The 24,254-nt window shown below is 45.9% G+C and overlaps 1 protein-coding gene across 12 annotated transcripts in view; it reads left to right on the top strand.

The window, feature by feature from the left end:
* The first annotated feature begins 5,149 nt into the window (after positions 1 to 5,149).
* The window catches only part of tns1a (tensin 1a), an 89,163-nt gene continuing 70,058 nt past the window's right edge, over positions 5,150 to 24,254 (top strand). For 4 of the 12 annotated variants that reach the window (XM_086200925.1, XM_086200917.1, XM_086200913.1 and 1 more), the window contains exons 1-2: positions 18,754 to 19,284; positions 19,439 to 19,598. In XM_086200925.1, coding sequence (XP_086057051.1) covers positions 19,503 to 19,598 — 96 coding nt within the window. In that variant the 5' untranslated portion in view covers positions 18,754 to 19,284; positions 19,439 to 19,502. Of the gene's footprint in view, positions 5,269 to 18,750; positions 19,285 to 19,438; positions 19,599 to 24,254 lie in introns of those variants that run through there. The other 8 variants (XR_015112321.1, XM_086200881.1, XM_086200855.1 and 5 more) reach the window with 5 other exon arrangements.

Raw genomic sequence — 24,254 nt, 5'->3', positions numbered from 1 at the left:
CTGTGTGACGTCGTTACTCTAAAGGAGAACGTGCTGTTGCTCGGGCCCCTTCTGTCTTTCCCACCCTTTGCATATTAACTGTTATTGCTGTGGGAGCACCGACCACGTGGCGCTCTGAGTCACCGTGACTCCTAAGTGGAGCAACCACTGAGCCAACCGCACCGGGGGTTTCTACTTTGCCACGTTTCTGCTGCAGCTGGTATTTTCTTTGTCATCCTGACGCTGGTGGGGGAGGGAGAAGCATCGTCCTGCAAGGTGACCAGGCCTGTCCTCGCACCTCTGCTAAAAACCGTAGCTTCCTTCATCGTCACAGCCTTCCTGATCTGACAGAAGCCCCTTCTGCGCGCGTCAGTGCTACGCTAATGTCAGAGCAGCGGTGGAGGAATACGAGGGGGTCCTGTTGGTGCCGTGGCTGCCACAACTCAGTCTCTGAGGAATCAAGTCATTCATCCTGTCACAAATTGACCACGTTGTTGTATTTTTCACTCATGAATCTACATCCAGCTGTGTCAGTACAATCATTTGTGTCGGGAATTTATTTTAGCAATCAAGCTAGCAACAATTGTAAAGAATATCTGTAGAAAATGTGCGCTTTCATTCATGATGAAATGAAATGTCATGAGCAAGACGCGTGGCTTTCCTCGGCCCAGCCTCGCCATGCTGCAGGGTCAACCAGGTAGATACTGTGACTGGATTATGAACACAATATTGAAGACTTCAATATGACCTCCAAGAAAATTCAAACGCTGATGCTTGTGAACATATTGATAAGTTCATGTCTGCTCTTTCAAATGAAAATTCCTTACAATGCTACTTGCTAAAACCTCTGCCATTTTGGACTTTTTAAAGAGCAAATCCACAGATAAAACACTGGATTATGCTGCTTCTCTGCCGGCCTGACATTCCCCACTTGTTACATTCCGCACCAGTCTCACAACCCAAGAGTTGTAGTTCCCAGTTGTGACCACGGAGAGGCGATGCTGCAGTGTGCATCACCAGTGTGTGATGAGTGCGTGTGTTCATGCGACATCCTGGTGCAGCTCGCTTGTGTCGCCGCCAGACTGGAGGATGGAGATCAAAATGAGCCTTTCATTGTGACCGTTGGAGTGTTCTTCATGACGTGACGCTGAAGCGACGATCACTCTGAGTCACGTCTCCAGTTTGATGCTCCTGCAGTCGAGCAGGAATCCATCACAAATCCAGTCTGCACATTCATCAGGGTGAACATTTAACCTCTAGATTATGCATTTCCCAATCACCCGCAGTGTAATAAATACCTGCTCGTGTAAAGCTCACATCACTGCAGGTACATGGTCATAATCTGAAATGAATAGTGTGTGTGTGTGTGTGTATGCACTGCGACTGTGTGTGTGTGTCCTGTAGGGATCACCGTGCCTGTGCAGCTTCATTAATCTCTCAGCGTCATGGGACTTGTCTGAACTCTAAAAGAGGGCTTGAGAGAACAAGCTGCCGTTTAGCCTCCCGCTCAGGTCACTCCTCATATCGCACACACTCCTCAAGCAGACAATGTCAAACATTCCAGTAGGCCTGCAAGCACTGAGTGTGTGTGGGGGAGAACAGGGCGAGTTGAGCCAGTGGGGGAAAGCGAGCCACGGTGCAGATGGTAGTCATGTGAATACAAATTAAGGAAGTACAATCCATACTAATCAATTCCTCCTGGAGTTGTGAGCAAAACACAGCAAAAAGTAAAGTGTTCCAGTGTTACAAAGTTGAAGGCCCACACACTTAATATGTTGTGTGCAAAAACCCATTTTTAATGCACCGTTAAAACACTAAGAACGTAAAATGGACGTAAAATGCTGTGTTAGCATGTTTAAAGCCTCCTAAAAAAGTGTACATTGCCTTCCAGGTACACACAAATAAATGTCTCAAGCGCTCAAAGACAGTTTTTTTTAACCTGCTGTGAGATTCCAGAGTGCAGGAAGAGTCAGCCACATCTGAATAGTTTGAAGCGAATGGTGCCTGACAGCTAACAACAGCAGAGCTGTCCCGAGGAGCAGCTTTCAGTACGTTCCAGGTATGGTTTAACCAGCCCTACGCTCAGTGTATCACAAACACTTCAAGTTGAGCCAAAAACAAATGCTAACCTGCCGCAGCGTGGTTGAGCCCGTCTCACTTCCGGTGCAGCTGGCTCATTTTGAGCTACAACCAGAGTGTTTGTGGATCACTTCGCCTATTATGTTGAAGGACACACTCAAGATTTTGTAAATGGATGTTTTTGAAAACTTTTACGGTTGTTATCTGCTAGCCAAGCTAAATGCACGTAGCTGGCTCTTTCTGCAGGAGGCACTGGGGAGCAACACAGGGGTGAACCTGACAGGCGCTATACACTTTTTGGGGGATGCGCCTCTTTAGATAACCCTGGAAAAGTTTTTGCATTTACAAAATTCAGGGCAATGATAAACTCCAAAGTTGACTTTCTCGATTTGAGTGAGTCGAACCATGAGTTCTGAATTCCATGGTTACACAGCAATCTGTGGTATGCACAGTGGCAGTTATTTGAAACAAATAATCTTTTATTTTGCAGGAAAATATCAAGTTGGCTCATCTCCCCTCCCCTGTAGCTGTTTGTTTGCATGAAGAGCGGTAGAAGATATTAGACAGTGAGACACTATGTGGGTCACGCTGAATGAGTTGCATGATTTCCTCAAGTAGCAAAAGCCAAACTGTGTCACGCATGAATATTCATTTCCCCTTAATAATGCATGGAAAAGCACTACACTCATTACATTACAAAACATGGAGCTATAAATATCTGATCACTCATAAGGAGAAGATTCACGCTGTACTGTTACTATTAACAGATTCCAGTCCGACCAGTCGATATTCATCGCGAGTATCAACCCGTTTGAGAGGAAACTGGATGTTTTTGTGCTCTTATCAAAAATGAAAAGTGGGATTCAGTGGTAGAAGACGGAATAATCCAAAGAAATCATCCTCTTTAAGGCGCTGTAGGACAACCCAGAACGGATTCATGACAGAAGCCTCTCTGAACAGAAAAGTGGCTTCCCTGTGAGCAAGATGAATGAGAAAATAAAAAGACACTTTTAATTAAATTAGCCCAAGAGGATGAAACAGGTTTGGCTTCCGCGCTGCTCTGATCCACCACCGGGCACCTCCACAATTCTCACGTCGTGGTGTGACAGTTACACCGACAGCTCTTTGAGTAGAGTGTAAAACAGTCTGCTTGAGAGGATTCTTTCCCCTGTAACTAATGGATTTGAGCTCCGAATGTTTCCTTTTTCTTGATGTAGTAAAACCCTAAAGATAGATGTGAGTTGAGCATTCTGGAGACCTCCGGAGCAACAACGCGTCCTGGACTGTGACAGCCCTGAGCTCCCAGAATGATGCAGCAGCGTATCTCCAACGTTGCTGTGAAACCTGTTGATCCTGGAGGTATGAAAGACCAAATCTGAAGCAAATTGCATCAGATTGCCTCCACTTTGCAGGAACAAAAGAAATCACACAGCTTTAATGTCAGTTTAGGCTGAATCCCAGGTCTTATTGGTACCCCGACTCTCATCGTGCCGTGGTGCAAGCTTTCATAGCACAACTGCAAAGGTTAGGGGTTGAAATGTTCTCCCATGGAACATTTTGAATTGATGAAAATCAGCTTAAATGTGGAGAATTGTGTTTTGTTTGGGTTTTTTTGGTTAATGATACAATGAAAGTTTAAAAAGTGCATTTTGGGAGACTTGCATTAACGCTGTCTTCAGATTGAACAATCTCCATTTGATGGGCCAGGTATCCCACGGCCTCACTCCATCCCTGGGTCCAAGATGAACTGGGCCTACCTTTAATGTCAGGCTAAAATTCAGCAACAGCCATGTAAATCATTAGCGGCGGTGGAGGTCTGTGCAGCATCGAGATCGTGATTTCCCTCGTGTGCTTTACCTGCTGTTCGAAAGCTAAAGCCTGCATGAGACTCAGGAACGGGAAGGGGATTCATTTCCTCTGCTCACCTACTTCCAATTAAGGTCCAAGTGTATTTGGCTTTCCCTGGATCAAGCCGACCGCTGGTGTCTGCCTAACATCTGGTTGAACACTGACAGAAGGCCTGTGATAGCTCAGCGCTGCCAGGAACCAGGGGTGCAAGACAAGGTTTAAATTGTACACCGAGCTCATTAGAGGAGAGACCGAGGAGCAGCAGCAGTCGACCGGTGTTTTTGTGCCAGCTCAGCAGTAACGCCGGTGGGGTGGCGGTGCTGAGAAGGAAGCCATGATGTAGTAGAACAAAAGCCCTGTCTGTGATTTCTATTTTGGTTGCAAAATAATGATCACACGCTGACCTGCTGTGGAGTTTGCAACAGGCCTTTGAGTCCTGATAGAGACGTGCAGGAGGCTCATCGTCCTGCCGCATCTCCACATGTTTCTCTCGGGCTGCAACGCATCTTTCTGACGTTTCTTTTTGACGTCTTACAAACACATGCAGAGAAAATAACAATAAAAATCATTCTGTGTCCCTCCTTGGAATCTTAAACTTGCCGTTCCTCTGTCTTTGTCAGCTTGAAATGTGAGCGTGACCGTGCAAAGAAGATAACACCTCACACAGGGTCTGGACGCATTCCCAACCTGACACGAATTCGATTTATATTAAAAGACACAAAAGTGAGGACAATCAAGTTTGACTAATGAGCCGCCATTAAAAAAAAAAACAAAAAAAAACACTTGAAAAAAAATCCTCTGAAAGCCCAAACACTCACTGGAGGACGCTGAGGTAGATCGTTATATCAGTCACATCCCAGACACGTTTGAGGGATTCCAAGGTTTGTTCACCTGTGATTCCTTTCCCATCCATGCTGTCGGGAATTTGCGCCGACTTCCAGGGGCGTATGAAAGGAACGGGGTTTGGGATGAGGCCTGTGGGCCCCTGGCGGCCGGTAGAGTTTTAATGTTCCTCTGCGTGCTGCGATCAGCAGATACATTAGAGTGATGATGACGCGCTGAGTAGAACAAAACTGTGTTTAATGGGCTAGAGGCCTGGCTGCTGTGCTGCGCTGGCACACAGCAGAGACGGGAGGTGTGTGTGTGTGTGTGTGTGTGTGTGTGTGTGTGTGTTTGAGAGAGAGGCCAGAACTGCAAGTAAAAATCTTTTTTTCTAAATCTCTTTTAATCAGTGTACTGCTGTAAAGGGGAACGCCACAATGTCGTCTCATCAAGATCAGCCTGCTCCTTGTGGAAAGCAGCGATTAGCCTGTGATTGTACATCTGGAGGAGCTTTCTGAAGTCTGAGAAAACCCTTGTGAGGTCAGTACAAGTAATATGATTTATTCCAGCACAACCTATTTATTCGTTCTTGAGATATTTCAACCAAAGCAGACCGACATCGCTGCTTCTGCGGCTCTGTACCAGCCGAGCGGAAGTCTTTGATAACTTTTGCATCACTTTGAAGCAAAACTTAACTCAAAAAGTATATTTTGTTTGTCAAATTCTCCCAAATAAATAATAATTCTCCTGCATCACTTCTCTGAGGTGGAGAATGCAGAAAGAGCCAGCCAGGTATATTTAGCTTGTAGGGGCCTCGTCCTGCATACCTGAGCCACAAAGAAGTGATGCAGAAGGGAAGACCGTCTTTCTGAGGTGAAGACGCCTGTTTTTGAGTATTTAAGAATACACTCTTTGTCACTTTAAGTTCCTCGAACATGAATGCATATAAATTCATACACTAAACATTCAGGTTAAAGCTAATTTCATGTTTACTCTCCTTTGGAAAAAAACCTTAAAACTGACCGTCAAAACCACGATTGGCCCAATTTGAGCTTCGCGGAAATGTGCAATAATCCGATTCCTGCAGCCAGTAATAAAGCTAATGGGGTGAAAGGAAGGAGACAGGAGACGGCAACGCATCCTTGCATGAAAGCGACGTCCCATCGTCCACCGCTCCCTGATGCTCGGCTCCTCTTTCATGTCCATTTAATCCTCTTTTCTACGACTCATTCGTACTCGTTGCTTTGTAATTGGGATAATTAGACTCAGACTCCTTCCTACGTGTGCTGAGTAGTGGTCTTGATATCGGAGGATAATCATCTGGGAATGATTTAAAGGTCATATTTGTATGCCACAGATGGAGATATGAGTGTTGATGATGTATTTTTGTCAAAAAAGAAGATGTTCAGTGATGAACAATCAGTTTAAAATGAGCCGTTAATTACTGCCATTGCAGCAAATGAAGGAGTTTATGAATGGGCCTGTCGCTGGCGTTGGAATGAAGATCCTGGAAAATGATAAAAAAACGCTCGTGGAATTCACTTCTTGAATTATTATTTTCCCAAATCATTCCAATTGTCTCACTTTCCTCAAGTGTCAAGAAGAAATACAACTCAAATAAATGAGCTAATATGGACATTTTTTACAGCGCAGCCATGGCAAAGGCTTTCTTTCTCAGCACCCCCCAGTAACAGTTAACAGGATTAGGCATGGCTTACATAAACATCTCCCATGGCAACAGCGCTACGGCGCCAGGCAAAGGCAGGGAGAGGTTTTCCATGGCTGGAACGCACCGCCATCAACGGTCTGGTCAGCTGAGTTGTCAAACACTTTGATGCATGAATGTGATACATGGGAAGTATCTCACTGAGGACACGACGTCACAGTTTCTGTTGGCAAGTCGTCTCAGAATTACATTTAATCTGCTCGTCAAGCGGTAGAACTTCTCCCGCAGGTGTAGTCCTCGTCTGCAGGTCAGAAGTTTTCAAACGCTCCTCTATGAACCCAGAGAAATTTAAGCAAGCACCAGGATTTCAAATGATCAATAATCCAATTTGGTGCAAACGAACAGAAAGCAGTGATTGGACCTCATTGTTTCCCTGTGGTTTGTGTTTGTGTGTAAAAGATGCAGGAGAGAAAACCGTCCTTGGGGCTTCATGTGTTTGTTTGGTCCCATTTTTTGGTGTAAAATATGTGAATATCAGTCCGATTTCCTTTAACAGTGACGGTTTTCTCCTCGTGATCTCTGCGGTTGGTTTGACCCTGTCCCTCCACCTCCTCCTCCTCTTTCTCTGTCCTTTCCCATCCGTCCCTCTTCCTCCGACTCTCGGCTGAGATAAGGAGATTTAGAAAGAGGAAGTCCTCTAACGCCTTTGCTGAGTTTTTTTTCCTGCCCATTCACCAAATGTTCCTATTTGCTTAAGAAGCAGGCTGACTTGAGCGTCGCTGTTAAATTTAACGTCACTCGACATGACAGTTAATTTCTGTCCAGCGTGTCCTCTTCCTCTCCTGTCTCAAGGCCGCAGGGACATTTTTTTGTTTGTTTGTTTGTTTTTTTTACTCGATCTGGCTTCATTAGCACAGCGTTTGGATCAGCATGTAAACACCAGTCGGAAAGTGGCGGTAAACCCCTCCCACTACGCATCTAAATGAAGGTCAATGAGCTCCCGGTGTACAAAAACAAACACAACAGTTGTGTACAAACTGATTTAAATTCGAGACATTAGAGCGCCGAACGCCATCACAACATTCCCAAACGTGTTCCCACCTTCATCCCTGTGCACACCAGTTTTACCTCTCTTATAACTGCCAGCTTCCCACATGCATCCAGGTGTGGCTACACCTTATTTTTGTTTTTCAGTTCCTTAATCCCCCACACACAGGATTTGAACTGAAATCTCAGGATTCGGGCTTTGAATTCTTTATGGGTCAGATTTTTTTTAAGGTCAAGTCCAAATTATGCAGAATAAAGTAATAATTCTGAGTTTAAAGACTTCTGGGGAAGATTAAATTCAGGCTTTGGATTTTATTGTTACAATTGTTTTTCCAATTTCTTTTGTTTGTAATTATCATTTCATGTCAGAAACAAGGCTGCACGGTGGTGCAGTGGTCAGCACTGTGGCCTCACAGCAAGAACGTTCCGGGTTCGAGTCCCAGCTCGGGCACAGGATCTTTCTGTGTGGAGTCTCCATGTTCTCCCCGTGTCTGCGTGGGTTCTCTCTGGTACTCCGGCTTCCTCCCACAGTCCAAAAACATGCAATTGGGGACTAGGCTGATTGATACTCTAAATTGACTGTAGGTGTGACTGTGAGTGTGAATGGTTGTCTGTCTCTATGTGTTGGCCCTGTGATGGACTGGCGACCTGTCCAGGGTGAACCCCGCCTCTCGCCCGTTGACGCTGGGATAGGCTCCACCCCCCGCGACCCTTAATGTGTAGGAATAAGCCAAAGATGACGATGGATGGATGGATGTCAGAAACAATGGGATTTTTCTCTCGTATGTCTATTACAGGTGCTGCTATTCGTATGAGTTTAAGTCATGCACAGTGTGTCTGGATTTCTTTTCAAGATTTTGTTCCCGGGCACCTGATGTCAAATCTAGACGGGGCTCATGAACATTTTTGAAAATCTAGAGAAACTGTGCAGTTTGTTGTGGAAAATTTCAACTATTTATCCAATGGAAAAGCTTTTCCATCACAAGATTTTGTCTAAAAACACAGCAAATACATGTGACCGGAGTATAAATGCATGACACAAGCAGTCACTGACAGATTTCTGTCCTCCGCTGAGGTTGAGTCGCATTCATGTCTGTGTTTATCGCCACCGGATTCAACCTTTAAGAGGGTAGTTCCTGTTGCCGGGAGGTGGAAGAACACTCGCGATCATCCCGGTCTGATCTCTGCCCAGTAATTGCTGGGATTACAGCATTTTCCTGTGAGGCTCTTCAGTGTATGGCGTGTGATTATCCAGAAGACGTTCCGAGTCTATGTTCTCTCGCTCTGGTTTCATGGTTATTTCCCCTCCTCTTTATCTCCAGCACAGCAAATTGCCCCTGGTTGCGATCCTGATAGCAGTCTGCTGAGTCTTGCTTTACGGATGAACTGGATTGAGCTGGACTGTCACTTCGTCTTATACCAGAGTCTCATCAGTTAGCCCTCAAATTCAAGACTGTGATTGTTGATAAATGTGTATAATTAGAGTGAGTAAGGCCAGTCGTCTTCCTATTGATTCTTTGGCCCATTTAGGGAATTAAGGGGTCTGCAAAATTCCTAAGCACAGCAAAGCGGACCGGGCGATTAACGAGAGAGGGGCCTTTTAAAACTGGCTTTGCTTTATTACATGTGCCTGCAGCAGTTTTTTGGGCCACCATGAGCTGCCAGATTAGCTTCACTGCATCTTGGAATAGATTGTATAAGTATCTGAGACTTTAGAACACCAACATATTCCATCATTTGCTCTTTTGGTGATTGGAATCGAGTTGTTCTACTTTTGAGAGTATCCGAAATTCCTTCCAATACTGGTTAAAATGGTGGGATCATTGTCGAGAATGCGGGTCTATGCAGCCTCCTGGACTCTGCAACTTCCTGGTTTCATACTCTGAGATGTCACGTGTTGCTGCTCCAGAGATTGGATGGTGTCACACCTATCCTGTAACTCTGTAGCATGGCTAGCTAGCTAGCTGCATATGCAGTTGTTAGGTAAGCCACGGACTATTACAGTAGGTATAATTCATAATAAGTAAGTAATACCTGAAGTTTCAGCAAGTACAATTGGTATCAGAACCCAACTTATCCAACATTTCTTATGTATCTGACTGACTGTGTAGGTCATAGCACATCATTATCATTCTCATCAAACCATCCTGCGAGCCACCGCGCCGTGTGGACAGGTCACTCGCCATCCCGTGTCATTGAGAATTCCTGGTCACTCTCCTCTCAGTTTATTCAGGATTTTCCTTTAATTTGTCATCGGAAGGCTCTCTGCTGAAGTGCGTCTCTCTGACATTGTTGTCTCTGTCCTATTTATTGTTGCCGCCACCTCTGAAGGGGGATCTGAACACCATGTTCACCTTGAGATGTCTCCCCTGGCGTTTGTCGACCACAAGGGGGTCTTTAACCTACATAGGTAGCTACATTAGCGAGGGTTAAAAGCACGTCACCAACCTGACTGGAGAACAGCCAAGTCAGCAGCGGGATGCGAGCTATGAGTTGCGTGTTCGGACATAAGGGGGAGCGGAGAGCTTCCCTCAGGCTTTTTCCCAGCTCGCTTCAAATGAAAATAGCCGCTGTCCAGGATCCTGCTGCTGTGTTCCAGGCTTGAGATGAGCAGAAGGAGGACAATAAGTTAGATTTTATAACCCCGGAGCTGCGTTTCTCATTTCACACATCAGAAAGCTTCCAATGTCAAACTGACATTGGAAATGACATTGGCAGATATTTATTATTTGCTTTATTGCATGTTTATGATGGTCTTACGGTTCCCTGCATGAGCAGCTTCACCAGCATGAGCTGCGTCACATGCAACATCATCTAAAGCTAAGTGGTGATGTGTTTTATTACATTTCACAAGTCAGTGATTTGAGAATGCATGATGGTGCTGCTGTGGCGTCGATGTTGCCGTCCCTGTCACTTCTGAAACGCCTTTTAAAGAATCAACCTTTCCTGCTTGTGAAGGTGAAAGCCGCGTATGATTTAAAGGAATGGAGGCGAGTCAGGGGTCGATTCTAATTTGGCCTCAGCTGATTGTGACGATAAGAGTGCTGTTGAGGTGGCGCTGTCATCTGGCGGATACCTTATTGCTGCTTATCAGGCGCATTTACATCACTGATGATCCACCGCCTGCTACGGCTGAACCCAGATCAGCTGTCCTTGTGCAGGCCATAAAAGCAGGACAGTAAAAGTGACAAAAAGAACATATGGAAACCTTGATAACAGAAGAACATAAAAATGAATTCAGGCCTAGAATACGTCAGTTATAGGAAAAACAATTACATGATGCACTTTGAGAAGATTTAACCGCCTCAAAGTAACTTTTTCCTTCGACCAACTATAAAGGAGAACCTCTGTCACTTCTTTGTGACTCCGGAAGTCAGAGAGAGCCAGCCATGTTCAGACCAGCAGGCAGAGCTGCAGTTTAACACGCCCCTCTGCTGGTTCCTTCGTGTTGTCACCCACCCAGCCTATAGAAACTGTGTCTGCCCCGAGGCTTGATAAGCCTGCAACCAAATCTGGAGTTCTAGTTCAAATTAAAACAACTGCTCCAGCAAATCAACCCAATACAACTATTAAATGTGGTTTGCTTAATATTCGATCTCTTGCATCCAAGTCTCTCCTAGTGAACGATTTAATTACTAATTATCAGATTGGTGTATTAGCACTCACTGAAACCTGGGTGCAGCAAGATGAGTGTGTTAGTTTAAATGAATCTTCCCTTCCTGGTTACATTAACTACCATGTACCTCGCACCACTGGCAGAGGAGGAGGAGCTGCAATCTATCAGTCAAATTTGGTGCTTAACCCTCGACCTAACAGTTCATTAACTAATTTGAGAGCCTTATTGTCAGCTTTTCCCACCCAGACTGGAAAGCAGAGAAACCACTCTTACTTGCTGTGGTGTACCGTCCTCCTGCACCTTATTCTGAGTTCTTAGAAGAATTCCCTGACTTTCTGTCTAACTTGGCATTGAACTCAGACAAAGTCATTCTAGTGGGTGACTTTAACATCCATGTGGACGTCAATGATGATTCTCTGGCCACTGCGTTTAAGTCGCTTCTTGATTCTGTTGGCTTCTGTCAGAGGGTAAACAAACCCACTCACACTTTTAATCACATCCTTGATTTAGTACTCACTTATGGAATAGAAGCTGACCTCATCATAGTTCTTCCTCAGAACCCCGTCTTGTCTGATCACTCCTTAATTACATTTGAATTTACTTTAACAAATTATATCCTACCTGGGAAAAAGTCCCGCTTCAGTAGATGTCTATCTGACACTGCTGTTTCTAGATTTAAGGAGCTTATTCCAGCAGAGCTTGCTGCCACACCTTGTAGTGATATAATGGGCAGTTGTGCTGATTTCACCCCCTCGCAGGTAGACTATCTTGTGGACAGCACTGCAGCAGCACTCCTTGGGACACTTGATGCTGTGGCTCCCCTGAAGAAGAAGGTTATCAACCAGAAAAGAATAGTTCCCTGGTACAGCCCAGAGCTGCGTGCCTTAAAACAGAAGACCAGACAACTGGAAAGGAAGACACATTCCAGCCAGCACGAGGAAGTCCGCCAAGCCTGGAAGGAGAGTTTATTAATATATAAAAAAGAACTCCGTAATGCCAGAAGCGCTTACTACTTGTCCCTGATAGAAAAGAATAAGAACAACCCCAGGTTCCTCTTCAGCACCGTGGGCAGGCTCACCAAGAACCATAGTGCTGTTGAGCCATGCATCCCCCCAACTCTCAGCAGTAACGACTTCTATCTTCCTTTTCTGAAAAGATTGTGAATATTAGAACGAAGATTGCCAGTAATGGAGGACAGACTACAGTCCCCATAGAAGCACCTCCCAGACTTGGTGCATACTTGGACAGCTTCTCCCCCATCGACCTGTCAGAATTAACTTCTGCAGTCGGTTCCTCCAAGTCAGCCACTTGTCTGCTGGATCCCATCCCAACAAGCCTCCTTAAGGATGCCTTCCCTCTAGTCAACACTTCTATATTAAATCAAATTAATCTTTCCTGAGTCACAGGTTATGTGCCACAGGCCTTTAAGGTGGCTGTCATCAACCCTTTACTTAAAAAACCTTCTCTTGATCCAGATGTATTAGCCAACTATAGGCCAATATCCAACCTCCCCTACATCTCCAAGATCCTTGAGAAGGTTGTCCTGGAGCAGCTCCATGAACATCTGCACAGCAACGAGCTCTTTGAAGCCTTCCAGTCTGGATTCAGGGAACACCATAGCACTGAAACAGCACTGGTCAGAGTCTCTAATGATCTTCTTATAGCTTCAGACAGAGGTCTTGTCTCTGTGCTTGTCCTTTTGGACCTCAGTGCTGCATTTGACACCATCGACCACAGCATCTTGCTACAGAGACTAGACCATGACATTGGGATTAAAGGAACTGCCCTAAAATGGTTTAAGTCCTACTTATCAGATAGGTTTCAGTTTGTTAATGTTAATAATGACTATTCAGAGTACAGCAGAGTTACATATGGTGTACCACAGGGTTCAGTTTTAGGACCGATTCTCTTCACTCTTTACATGCTCCCATTAGGTGACATAATACGGAAGCACTCGATCAACTTCCACTGTTATGCAGATGACACACAACTTTACTGGTCGATGGAGCCAGACGACACAAGCCAGCTTACTCATCTGCAAGACTGCCTGAAAGACATTAAATCCTGGATGTCCTCTAACTTCTTAATGCTCAATTCAGATAAAACTGAGGTCATCGTGTTTGGACCTAAACACCACAGGGACACACTCTTGAATCGGATCTCTACTCTAGATGGCATCACCCTAACTCCGAGTACAACTGCAAGGAACCTTGGGGTCATTTTTGACCAGGACCTTTCCTTCAGCTCCCACATAAAGCATGTGACTAGGACCGCCTTCTTCTATCTGCGAAGTATCGCTAAGATTAGGAATATCCTTTCCCAGAGTGATGCTGAGAAACTGGTGCATGCATTTATCACTTCTAGGCTGGACTACTGCAACTCACTCCTGTCAGGATGTCCTAAATACTCCCTAAAGAGTCTCCAGCTGGTCCAGAACGCTGCAGCGAGGGTTTTGACGGGAGTTAAGAAGAGAGAACACATCTCTCCCACTTTAGCTTCTCTCCTTCCTGTAGGATCTAGAATCGACTTCAAAGTCCTTCTGCTGACTCATCAGGCTCTCAATGATAAAGCGCCATCCTATTTGAAAGAGCTCATTAGTCCCTACTGTCCGACCAGAGCACTCCGCTCCCAGAATGCAGGTCTTTTAGTGATTCCCAGTATCAATAAAAACAGACTGGGAGGTAGAGCCTTTAGTTACCGGGCTCCTCTACTGTGGAACCAGCATCTCTCCATGGGTCAGAGAGGCAGACACTTTAACTACGTTTAAGTCCAGGCTTAAGACTTTCCTTTATGACAGAACCTTCAGTTAGGACTGGTTCAGGTAGGTCTGAACCATTGATAGCTATGCTGCTACAGGCTTAGACTGCTGGGGGACACATCAGGTTACATGGAGCCCTTCCCTCCTCTCCTCTCCTCTCCTCTCTCCTCCTCTCCTCCCTGCACATTTTTGGAACTGTCACTACCACTACTTGTTGCACTTTGTAGTTTGGCCTTGGTGTCTCGCAGTCTCTCTGTGTTTCCACAGATCCACCAGAGCCCCAACCACCGCCTGCATCGCCCCCCCCCCCCCCTCTTATTCCCTACTGTTACACCGGCCTGCGCTCCCCTTCCATGAACCAGTCTGCCATCCAGTCCCCCATCAAGCTGGCTTGCTCTCCCTGCCTCCCCTTCCAGAAGCTTCCTTCTTCAGCTGTTATTAACATTTCCGTGTTTCTCACATTCTGCATTGTAAACTGTTTTCTTGTCTGTAACATCTACTGCACGTCTGTCCGTCCTGGGTGAGGGATCCTCCTCTGTTGCTCACCCTGAGGTTTCTCATATTTTTCCCTGTTAAAAGGGTTTTCTATGGAGTTTTTCCTCAGTCGATGTGAGGGTCTAAGGGCAGAGGATGTTGTTATGATGCCATGTGAAGCCCTTTGAGACAAACTGTTTGTGAAAACGGGCTATACAAATAAAATTGCCTTGCCTTGCCTTGCCTTGCCATGTACGTTTAGCTAGAAGCTAACGGCTAATTACAGCTAACAGCAGCTGCAGCAACAAAGCAACTCGAAAGTGCATCGCCTGGTAGAACCCGCATCCTCTTCATCCAGCAGTGTGCTCGATGAGCTGCAAACACTTTCGTTTTCTACATTACTTTTTTTTTTGGGGGGGGGGAGTATTGATTTAAATCTGCTGCGATGTAGCAGATAAAAACATGATCATCATCATTCTCCCTTAAGGTCTGGGGGAAAAGTGGGAAGTCAGTGTGTGTGCAGGGGGGAGGGGACTAGACGTCACTGGATAACTGAGTTTCACTTGGCAGCCGGCCCCGGAAGTGTCACCACTCATAGAGCTCCCCTCTAAGCGCTTCCCCGTCCCTGCACATAATTTGCCCCCGCTAAAGAGAAGCCTGTCACCTGGAGGTTTCTCAGGAGGAGGGATGGAGTCCAGAACAGATCCCTCTCTCATGTTGTCAGAGTCTAAATAATATCAACCATCCCGTGTCATTGAGAATTCCTGATCAAAGCACCTTCACTTATTAGACTCATTGATCACAGGCCTCGAGGGTCACCTCTATCTCTGCAGTGCTTTCTCTTGGATTAGATGTGATGGACAGGGACATTTTGACAAGTGTTGTGCATTTATTACGTATTATGTAGTGTGAGAGTATGACAGGCGGCAGGAAGGTCAAGACTGAGAGAAAAAAAGTTGAGAAATAAAGGAGGAAAGGGAGTTCAGATAAAGGAGAGGGAAAGGAGGCAAATGAGTCTGAATGATGAGGTGTGTGTGATGGAACCTAATCTGGTGTCTGCTCCATGCAGGACACATTCTGAATGGGAATTGGATGCTGGTGCAGAAAACTCCAGCTTTTAATGTCTTATGTTTCCTGAGTGTGTTTGGCGGTACCAGACAGTCCAGCTGTCCACAGCACGGGCCAAGCGATCACTCCTGGGGTGAGCGGGATTTATTCGTTATTTTTCAGATTCTCTTGGCAGATCTTGAACCCACTTTTGTGGGGATACACACATACACACACACACACACACACACACACACACCCTGGCAATGAGTGTGCTGGTAAAAGCAGATTTTTTATTCATGTAGTGGAAGTTCTCAAGATGAATTCAGCCAAACTTCCTGTAAAAGTAATGCAATTTTTCATGATTTTCAGCAGATCGGTCTCTAAATGTGACGGGTTCCTGCTTGGCCTGTGATATACCCCTTTACAAGGTGAAATTAGTATATAATCCTGCAAACAGACAGTTAAACACCACAGCGGAGATTATTAAACAGAATACTGAGAATAACTCTTCATTTATAATTCTAAATCAACAGCAGATTCAATATGTCCTCAAATTAGATTTATTCAGGTCTTGTTTGGCATGTTATGAAAATTAAATGGGCTCCGAGTAAAAGACAACTCAGAAAATTGCAACTGAAACCCAATTCCAACATTCACAGGACTGACGTGGCAAAGCTGCTGTTTTTGGAGCGACAGACTCTGGGCCTCCTGTTGACGACAGAGGAAAGAAGTTTTTTTTTTTTTTTTTGGCAGCCTTCACTTTTTCGCTGGATGTCCGGTCGAGCGGTCAGGCAGTGTGACAGGCCAGTCAATAGAAGTCAACAGTGATTATGCAAGTTGCTTATGCCTAATGAGAAAGGTCAGAGCGTTGCCAAGAGAGTGGGACGCGCGCCCAATCTCACACAGAGATGGACAGTACACGGCTGTAGAGTACCGTGTTGTACAAAAACATGTGAACGTGGTATCAGGGTGGTGCATTTTTTACTGCCAAACGCATACAGTAGATGTGTGTTGTTCTACGTCTCTATACTATCAAGCGTCCATGTCACTTGTTGATGTTGCTCCGTGACAGCTGGCGGTTTCTTTCTATAGAGCTGTCGTCTTGCATCAGCATCATATCAACATTGTACGCTGACCGCCATAAAGGAAGGAATTCTGTTACTTTTGCTGCAAGAGTGGCCTCAGTGGAGCAGAATGCAGAAGATGGTGTATGGGGTACTTGATAATTCATCTGTTGACAGCGCTCATTCTTCTGGAAGCTTCCGCTAAAGGTAGCGAATGCTGCCATCGTATCATGAACTTCCTCAGCTATTCTAGCAGAGATACTTGGCGTTTCTTGACCCGTAACTGGTTCTGGTCGTGGTGTTTAGAGAAACCAAAGCCAAAGTGGAGAATTGACCTCCTTGTCCAGATGTGAGAAGTACAAGCAGAACCAGGCAATGGTGGGAAAACAATGCAGCCGAACCCTGGTGGTTGGGGGTGGTGGAATCTATCCAGACATCCTTTTCCTTTTATTGTTAGTGGGTTAGTGGTGGTTACAGCAAGGTAGTGGTCAGAAGGCAGCCTGAAAAGCCAACACAGAGAGGGAAAAAGCTGCAGTTCCTCCATTGACCACTTGCGTCTGGCTCTTAAAAGGCAAGGTCCAAGTAAAAGGGGCCAGCTTTACAACAGAGGAAAGATAGTTTTGGTATCTGTACTTACGTCAAATCACTTGAAGGTGACGTCCCATGGATGTCACTGATTAGAATTCTCTTGCGTTTGCCGTCTCAGTGCGGTTCCTTTGCAAGACCACTTGGAGGGTTTGGACCAAGTAAATCAGAGCAAGACCTTGTTGAAGTGGTGGTCTCTGTCTGATTTCCTCCATTTTACAGATGTAGCATGAACTGCAACCTTTGTAAGGGATGTTTAGAATTCCCCCTCTCATTCTTTCAGGCAGGGCTCCTGTGAGCTAGAACGTAAGCAAATTCTACATGCTGAGGAAGTCAGGAACTTCCAAGCACCTGACCATTAAAGCATCTCTCAATGAAGCGCCCAGGTGTCATCTGGGGGTTGCTGACTCGGTGCGCACAGACACAACTGGCCAGGTTGGGATGGGGGTATGGACCCCGGCACTTGCGCCTCCTGGAGCATATTTTTTTAGCTTGTGGGCAATTGAGTGAGACTTGTGCGATTAAGGAGGTGCGGCATGTAAGCGAATGTTACAAAAGATTTTCATTTGTTTGTACGTTCATTGATGTGGAAGTTTATGCGCGTGAATTCTGAATGTTAAGAATCATCAGCCATGAAAAGCAAGAGATGTTCAAAGAACGGGTTCATGCTCAGACTGGCTGATGAGAGCAATTCCCTTTTGTCAGTGCATAGATTTTTTTATTGCCAGAACATTTCCATATGGCCAAACATTTGTCCCCCCCCCCACACACACACACACACACATACATGCACATACACTCCACACTCACACATACACACACACACACACACACACACACACTTGCCCGTTTCCCCTCCCTCCAGGCTAAGCTAGCTCTGGTTGACAGAACAGCCTCCTCTCTACACTTTATCTCCCTCGCTCATTGCTTTGATGTGTTGTGATTGCGTTGGTGTGGCGGCGATGGTGAGCTGGGTTGGGGTTGGAGGGGAGGGAGGGTGGGAAGAGGAGGAGGGGAGGAAGGAGAGGAGAGGAGGGGAGGAAAGGGGGGGTTGTAGCAGAGAAAAGCGTTCTGCAGTGAAAATGTGCTCCCACTGAAGCGTAGAGAGACTGCAGCACAGTGAACGAGTCTGTGCACCACCTGCAGTCATCTGTGTGTTTGTGTGTCGGTGTGTGTGTGAGAGAGAGAGAGAGAGAGGGCGAGCGAGGGAAATAATCACCCAAGACACAATGATTCAACACCTCGCTCCTCTCCTCCTCCTCTGCCATCCTTTCTTTCTCTCCTCCCTCCTTCTTTGCCTTCGACCCAATTCTCCACAATCATCTCACCCTGCCTTGTATCAGCCTCGCACCGTGACGGCTGAGTCCAATTGTGTGTGTGAGTGTATATGTGTGTGTGTATATACTGCGCATGCTGGTGTGCGTTCACCAATTCTGCTCAGTATTCTCCAACACACACCGCTTCTGCGCCTTCCTTTTTTACCATTCTTCTCCTCTCCTGATGTCTCCCGTCCATCCATCTTGACTCCTCCATTCACTCTTTCAGTCCATCCACTACTTGATGCGCACTTTCGCTTGCCGTCTTCTCTCCAGCCGAAATATAAACACACACTCAATCTGTCAATACACCCCCCATCACCACCACCACCACCACCACCACCACCACCTTTCTCTTTCTCTCTTTCTCCGTTTCTGTTCCAATCACTCTGTTCCCAGTCATTTCTGCCTTTCTCACCCCTCCTCACTCTTTTGCTCCCCTCCACCCTCGCTGGCTGAGTAAGTGCTGCAGCATCAGTGCATGTGTGTGTGAGAGAGAGAGCAGCAGCAGCAGAGAGAGAGAGAGAGAGTGTGTGTGAGTGTGTGTGTGTGAGCGCGAAGCACCGGGGATCCTGAGCCTGGAGGGGAGCCGTGTGATGAGAGGGGGGCTCTTCAGCCTGTGGATGTATGTGCCAGGACAGCGTTTTTGCTTCTTCTTTTTTTGCAGGCGAACGCGCATGAATGTGTGTATGTGCGTGTGTGTGTGTGTGAGAGAGATAGTGTGAGCATGCCAGTGTGTGTAACAGTGTCGTCGATCAGTGACGGACTCTTCTGCAGCCGACGGTGCTCATCACAGTTTGAGGACTGACTCATCTAGACCGGGCTTAGAAGGACTGATGGATGGAAAGACAGGAGGACAGTTTTAGACTCTTGATGCTGTGGGTCCCTCTAGACCATCCAAGGGTCCGTTCCATTTATGGGGTTCCAGTAGCCCCCCTTGTTCCCCCACAAATTGGAATTGCAGACACACAGCCAGACAGGTAGTCAAAATCCCCCCCCCCTCCAAAAAAAAAAAAAACCCTGAAAGGAGAATCATTCCCAAATCACTGTCTGACTTGAAGGAAGGTTTCTAAATCTGCCCCGCGGACTGGGACGTTTTCGCTTGACATTGTTCTTTTTTGGTGGGGGTTACAGGATCCTATCCCGGTGCCGAGCAGGGAGATAAGAGGCTGGCAGAGGAGACGGGACAGACGCAGGCATGGCTCGTCTCAACTGGTGCCTGGCTGCCGTCATCAGCTGGGGCAAGTTCCTCTTTGCCTGCTTCTTTCCTCTGCGGGGGGCCAAACGAGACAAGGTAAGATTCCAGGAAGGGGGTTGGCGCTGTAGAGGTCTGCACATGTTCATGTCCCACTTCAACTCAGGCTTTTTTTTTTTTTTTTTTTTTTAAAGGGGGGGGGGTGCAAACAAAATATCCTGCATGAAACATATCAGGACGGGCCTTCTTTATGAAGCCACTCAATCAACCTCAGGCTTAAGTGACGTAGCTGTTAAAACCAGCTTGGTGGCTGGTCATGGACCACAAGCTCTGGAGGACTACTTGGTGTCCCTCTGATTCAAGGTCAGTGTTACAACTGCAAGTGGTCTCCAGGCAGCTGCTCTAGAAAAAGATGGGACCATTGGGGGATCAGATTTTGTCTTTGGTGCCAGGCACTGGGGCAATGCTCTTAGGGTCACCTTGCTTTCACAGCTGCAGAATTGTAATGCACCATTATTGGGGGGTTTGCGTATCCCCCATCCAGTTGCTGCCACTGCATGTCATGCTGTATTTGCACATTTTCGATGTGGGGAGGGGGGGGGGGGTCTTTCATCCCTACGCCATATTTCGATTGGTCGCTTGGCACATGCGTCTGAGGCCAAGCGGAGTTCAGTTCAGTGTTTTCTTTGTCCTAAAAGCAGCAATCTTTGCTTTTTTCAGCCTTTCGGAAGCAGACGTGCAACAATGTGGCACCGTGTTCTCTTGCACGTGTGCACGTATGACAGGGCACCACGACCTGTGCCCACTGAACGCTGAGGGTTGGATTTCATTCTTTTTTTTCCTCCATCCTTTTCCATTTTGTTAAATTGAAAATGGCGAGAAACTGACCACATCGCCGTCCGCGCTCAGCAGATTTCCTGTCATGAGAATACTTTGAGATCTCCTCAGCTGCTCTCATGTTAATCAACATCTGCAGCTAATTCTGCATCCTGATAACAGACTTGAACTCCTGATTGCAAACTTTGACACTGAATGCATCATCGTAAAAGCTCTTCCCTGTCAGAACCATTCGGGGGCAACGGCGGTGTTAGAACGCCTGGCAGTTGTGGCTTTTTTTTTTTCTTTTCTTTTCTTTTTTTAAAAAATTTTTTTTGCTTGTGGTGACGCCGTACAGAGTGCAGTGCTGCAGCCGCCCGTCACTTCAAGCCCCAACACCCTCCCACCAACACCCCCTCCTCCCCCCGCCCAATTGCCGCAGCTCCTTATCTCTACACCCGCGCTCAATCCCACCACACTCCCCCAGCTTGTCGCACTCTGTGTGTGTGTGTGTGTGTGTGTGTGTGTGTGTGTGTGGATGTGGCGTACATGGGGCTCCTGTGTGAGCACTCACAATATATCTCCTCCAGCCCTCACAATGAATCCCCAACCCATTATGTTCTTGCAGTCGCAGCTCTCGCGCGGCCCTTGGCATTCTTCTCCTGATGGATGAATCCGCGTCCGATTTGTTTCTTTACAAACGAACCTGCGCTATTTTTGAATTGACCTCGGCCTTAATGTTAGAGGAGAGGGCAGCCACGTCTTCGTGTGTCCGTGCGGTTAAATGGGACGAATGCTCGTCACCAGGGATGCACCCTCGGTTGTCGTACTCTTAGGGATGTTCCACATTTGTACCCTTGTCCTCTAGACTTTGGAGGGAACAACCACATGGAGTCTTTTGGTTGAGGCTGTTTTCCAGTGCAGATCATTTTATGTGTTCTCCAACATTAAATTTCATGATATAGATCTTTATTTCTGGAAAATATAATTCCTATAAGGCAAAAACTTTGATGGAGGCTATTTTTCCCGCGCTACAGGAGAATTTAATGCTTTCAGGTGTAAAATTCAACATCTTACCATGAAAAGTTCATCATATTTCTTCATGAGATGCTTGTTAAAGTTTTGAAAGGCTCAGGTTCTAACAGCAGCTGTTCTCCATGTTGAGCCAAATCATTTTTCCCTCCGCTGGTCGTTTTTAGAACACTTTTTACATCCAGCAGCTCCAGCTGCAGAGCGGCAGAGTTGCTGGTCATGTGACCATCTGAGGGAGGTGAAAGTGGAGAGGTAAAGGCTCTATGTGTCTTCCCTCTGAGGACCGCTGTGAGGTGTTCAGTTTCCATGGCAACCAAGCTCACGCACCCCCCCCCCCATGATAGGGCCGGGTTACGACTGTGAATACCGTCGGTATGTTTGTGAATATGTGCCGTGTAACGGGGAAATGGGAGGAGATGTGGAGGGATGATGATATGTGTTACTATGGTGACACTATGGTGCTACTGAGCAGGGTAAACCTCCTTTCTGTTCTCTCCTTTTCTAAGATCTCATTTGTCCTCTCTCTCTCTCTCTCTTTTCCCTTTCATTTAATCTCTCGTTTCCTCGCCTTTGTGTGGCTCTCCTCTCCCTCTGTTTACCCTTGTGTACTTTTTATATTTCATTTTTTTGTCTTTTGGTGTTCCATCCTGTCTTTCTCTCCTGTCACCTTCCCTTAATCTCCATCACCTCTCTTCTCTTCTTCTTAATCTCTTCTTATCTATGCTTTTCCTCTGTTCCCTTTTATCCTTTTCTTGACAATTTTTTGTTTCATTTCCTCATTCACTCACTCTCCTCCTCTTTCCCTCTTTTCTTTTGCTGATTTCCTCTTCCGTGTTTCCTTCCATACCTTCTATATGATCCCATTTTCTAGACTTTTCTCATGCTCCTTCTTCTCCCAATACCCTGCCTCCTCTCTCACCTTATCGGCGTTCTTTTCCTCTCCTCTCCTGCTCTCCTCTCCTCTCCTCTGTATTTGGTGTTTACTCACCTCCCTATTCATTTACCTAATGTCCCCCTGGGCAGTAAATTCACATCAGGCAGCTCTGCAGACAGCCAAAAGAGACGACGGTGATGGGAAACCTGTCCACTCAATGGCTCCTTATTCTCTCGCCCTCTCCAGCATATGCATGAAAACCTCATTCATTGCTCCTTGTATTTATAACACGCTTCCAGCTTACTAACCTCCACGTTGAGTGATGCCAGCAGGTTGTGGGCGAGCGGCGTGCAGGTACCGCGCCCAGAGAATTGCAGACTTCTGCCCTGAATGGCTCACTGTATTCTGGGCCGGCGTTCAACATGATGGATGCTTTGTTATTGTAGCATTAAAGCTTTAATGTGATGGATTCTTCGGCGATAGAGGAGGATGGGATCTCTTCTCCTAGCTTTTGTTTTAGCAGTGTATCCAGTTTAACCACAGTATTTGAGAGTGCTGCTGGAGCTGCTGAGGTCGCCAGCTTACATCAAGAGTTTTACTGCCTCATGATGGTCTAAATTCTCTTTTCGAGCAAGCCGGTGAGGAACAAAATGTGTGTGTGCCTGCCTGTGTGTTTTCAGAGAGCTCTGGCATGTTGCATTGGGAATAAGGGAATAAGAACCTGACCTCACTGTGCAAAAATGTTGTACTGAGAAAATACACCACTCCCAATAGCAGCGAGGCCCCAAATCAATGCTTTTTGCGGGAGTATCAGCTGAAAAGCTACCCTGGTTGTATATTTAGACATATACAAGCAGTGTCGACTGCTGGTTGCAGGCCACTAGAGGCTGCTAGCAACCCAGATTAGCTGCAGGAAAATAATGCATCACACACACACAGGCAGGGAATCCATTTAAAAACAGTTGAGGGGTTAACGTGACTGCTGCAGCACAAGGAGCCACATTCTGTTTGTTGACATTATGTTAATAGAGTGCACGCGCGCACGCACGCACACACACACACACACACACAGATTATGTGTCAGGTTCGCCTATGGATTGAGGTAACTGTTACAGTGGAAGTGATAGAGTGCAGCAGGGATCAATAGAGGGTGTTTTCTCAAAATGAATTGGCTCTTAGCCCTTTATGGATCTGACTGTGGACGGATGTAATGTGCTCGCGCCGCTGATAAAATGTTGATCCATTGCTGTACTTTGTGTAGGCGCTCATGACATGCATGTCAAAAGCTTGAAAATATGCACAAATTACGCATAAACTTTCCCTTTACTGGATGATCTGTTCTTTATGCATCTGACAGGAATCTTGCAGAACGCCGTGGTGCTGCGAACAGAATTTCCTCTCAGTGGCAGTTACATTTAAATAAAAAAAAAAACATTAAAAAAGGACACATCATGACATGGAATCGCTCTGCAGAATGAGGCGAGAAAGCTTTTCAATCCGGAATTCCTGAGCGATTTTGGTGAAATTTCTTTTAAAGCTTTTCCACCATCAGATTAGAATATTTCATCAGTTTGAAAGATTCAAAGAACGGGATTAAATCTGACCATTTAATTCACACGTCTTGCTGAATTCACATTATTTGCCTTTTTTGTGAAATGCTTTGTCCTGCTTTCTTGGCCAGAACTCCCTTGAATTTGAATGTTTTTTTCCATTAAAATATAGTTCAAATGAGTCAAAGTTGATAAAATGATCCTCGTTCGTCAAGCTGTATCTGTTTAGGCATCTAAAATTGGATTTTTATCTTTGACCAACAAAATATTGTGTTCACTCATTGGTTTTTGATTAATTATGCAGCATTCTTGGGCAGATTTTTTTTTTAATCTCACTAACCCTTTTAAAAGTACATGGCAGCATAAAAACACACACATAGTTTAGCTGAAGTGTCTCATTAGAGTCAGAAATTATGATTTCAAAAAATTCTTAAAATGCTTTTCGGGAGTTGTGAGGCTCAAAAACTGCATTGTTGGTTAGTT

Source organism: Aulostomus chinensis, chromosome 1, assembly GCF_037954235.1.
Source record: "Aulostomus chinensis isolate RoL2024-O1b breed Wild chromosome 1, RoL_Achi_v1.0, whole genome shotgun sequence".
Classification (NCBI taxonomy): Eukaryota; Metazoa; Chordata; class Actinopteri; order Syngnathiformes; family Aulostomidae; genus Aulostomus; species Aulostomus chinensis.
This window is presented reverse-complemented; position numbering and strand designations above follow the sequence as displayed.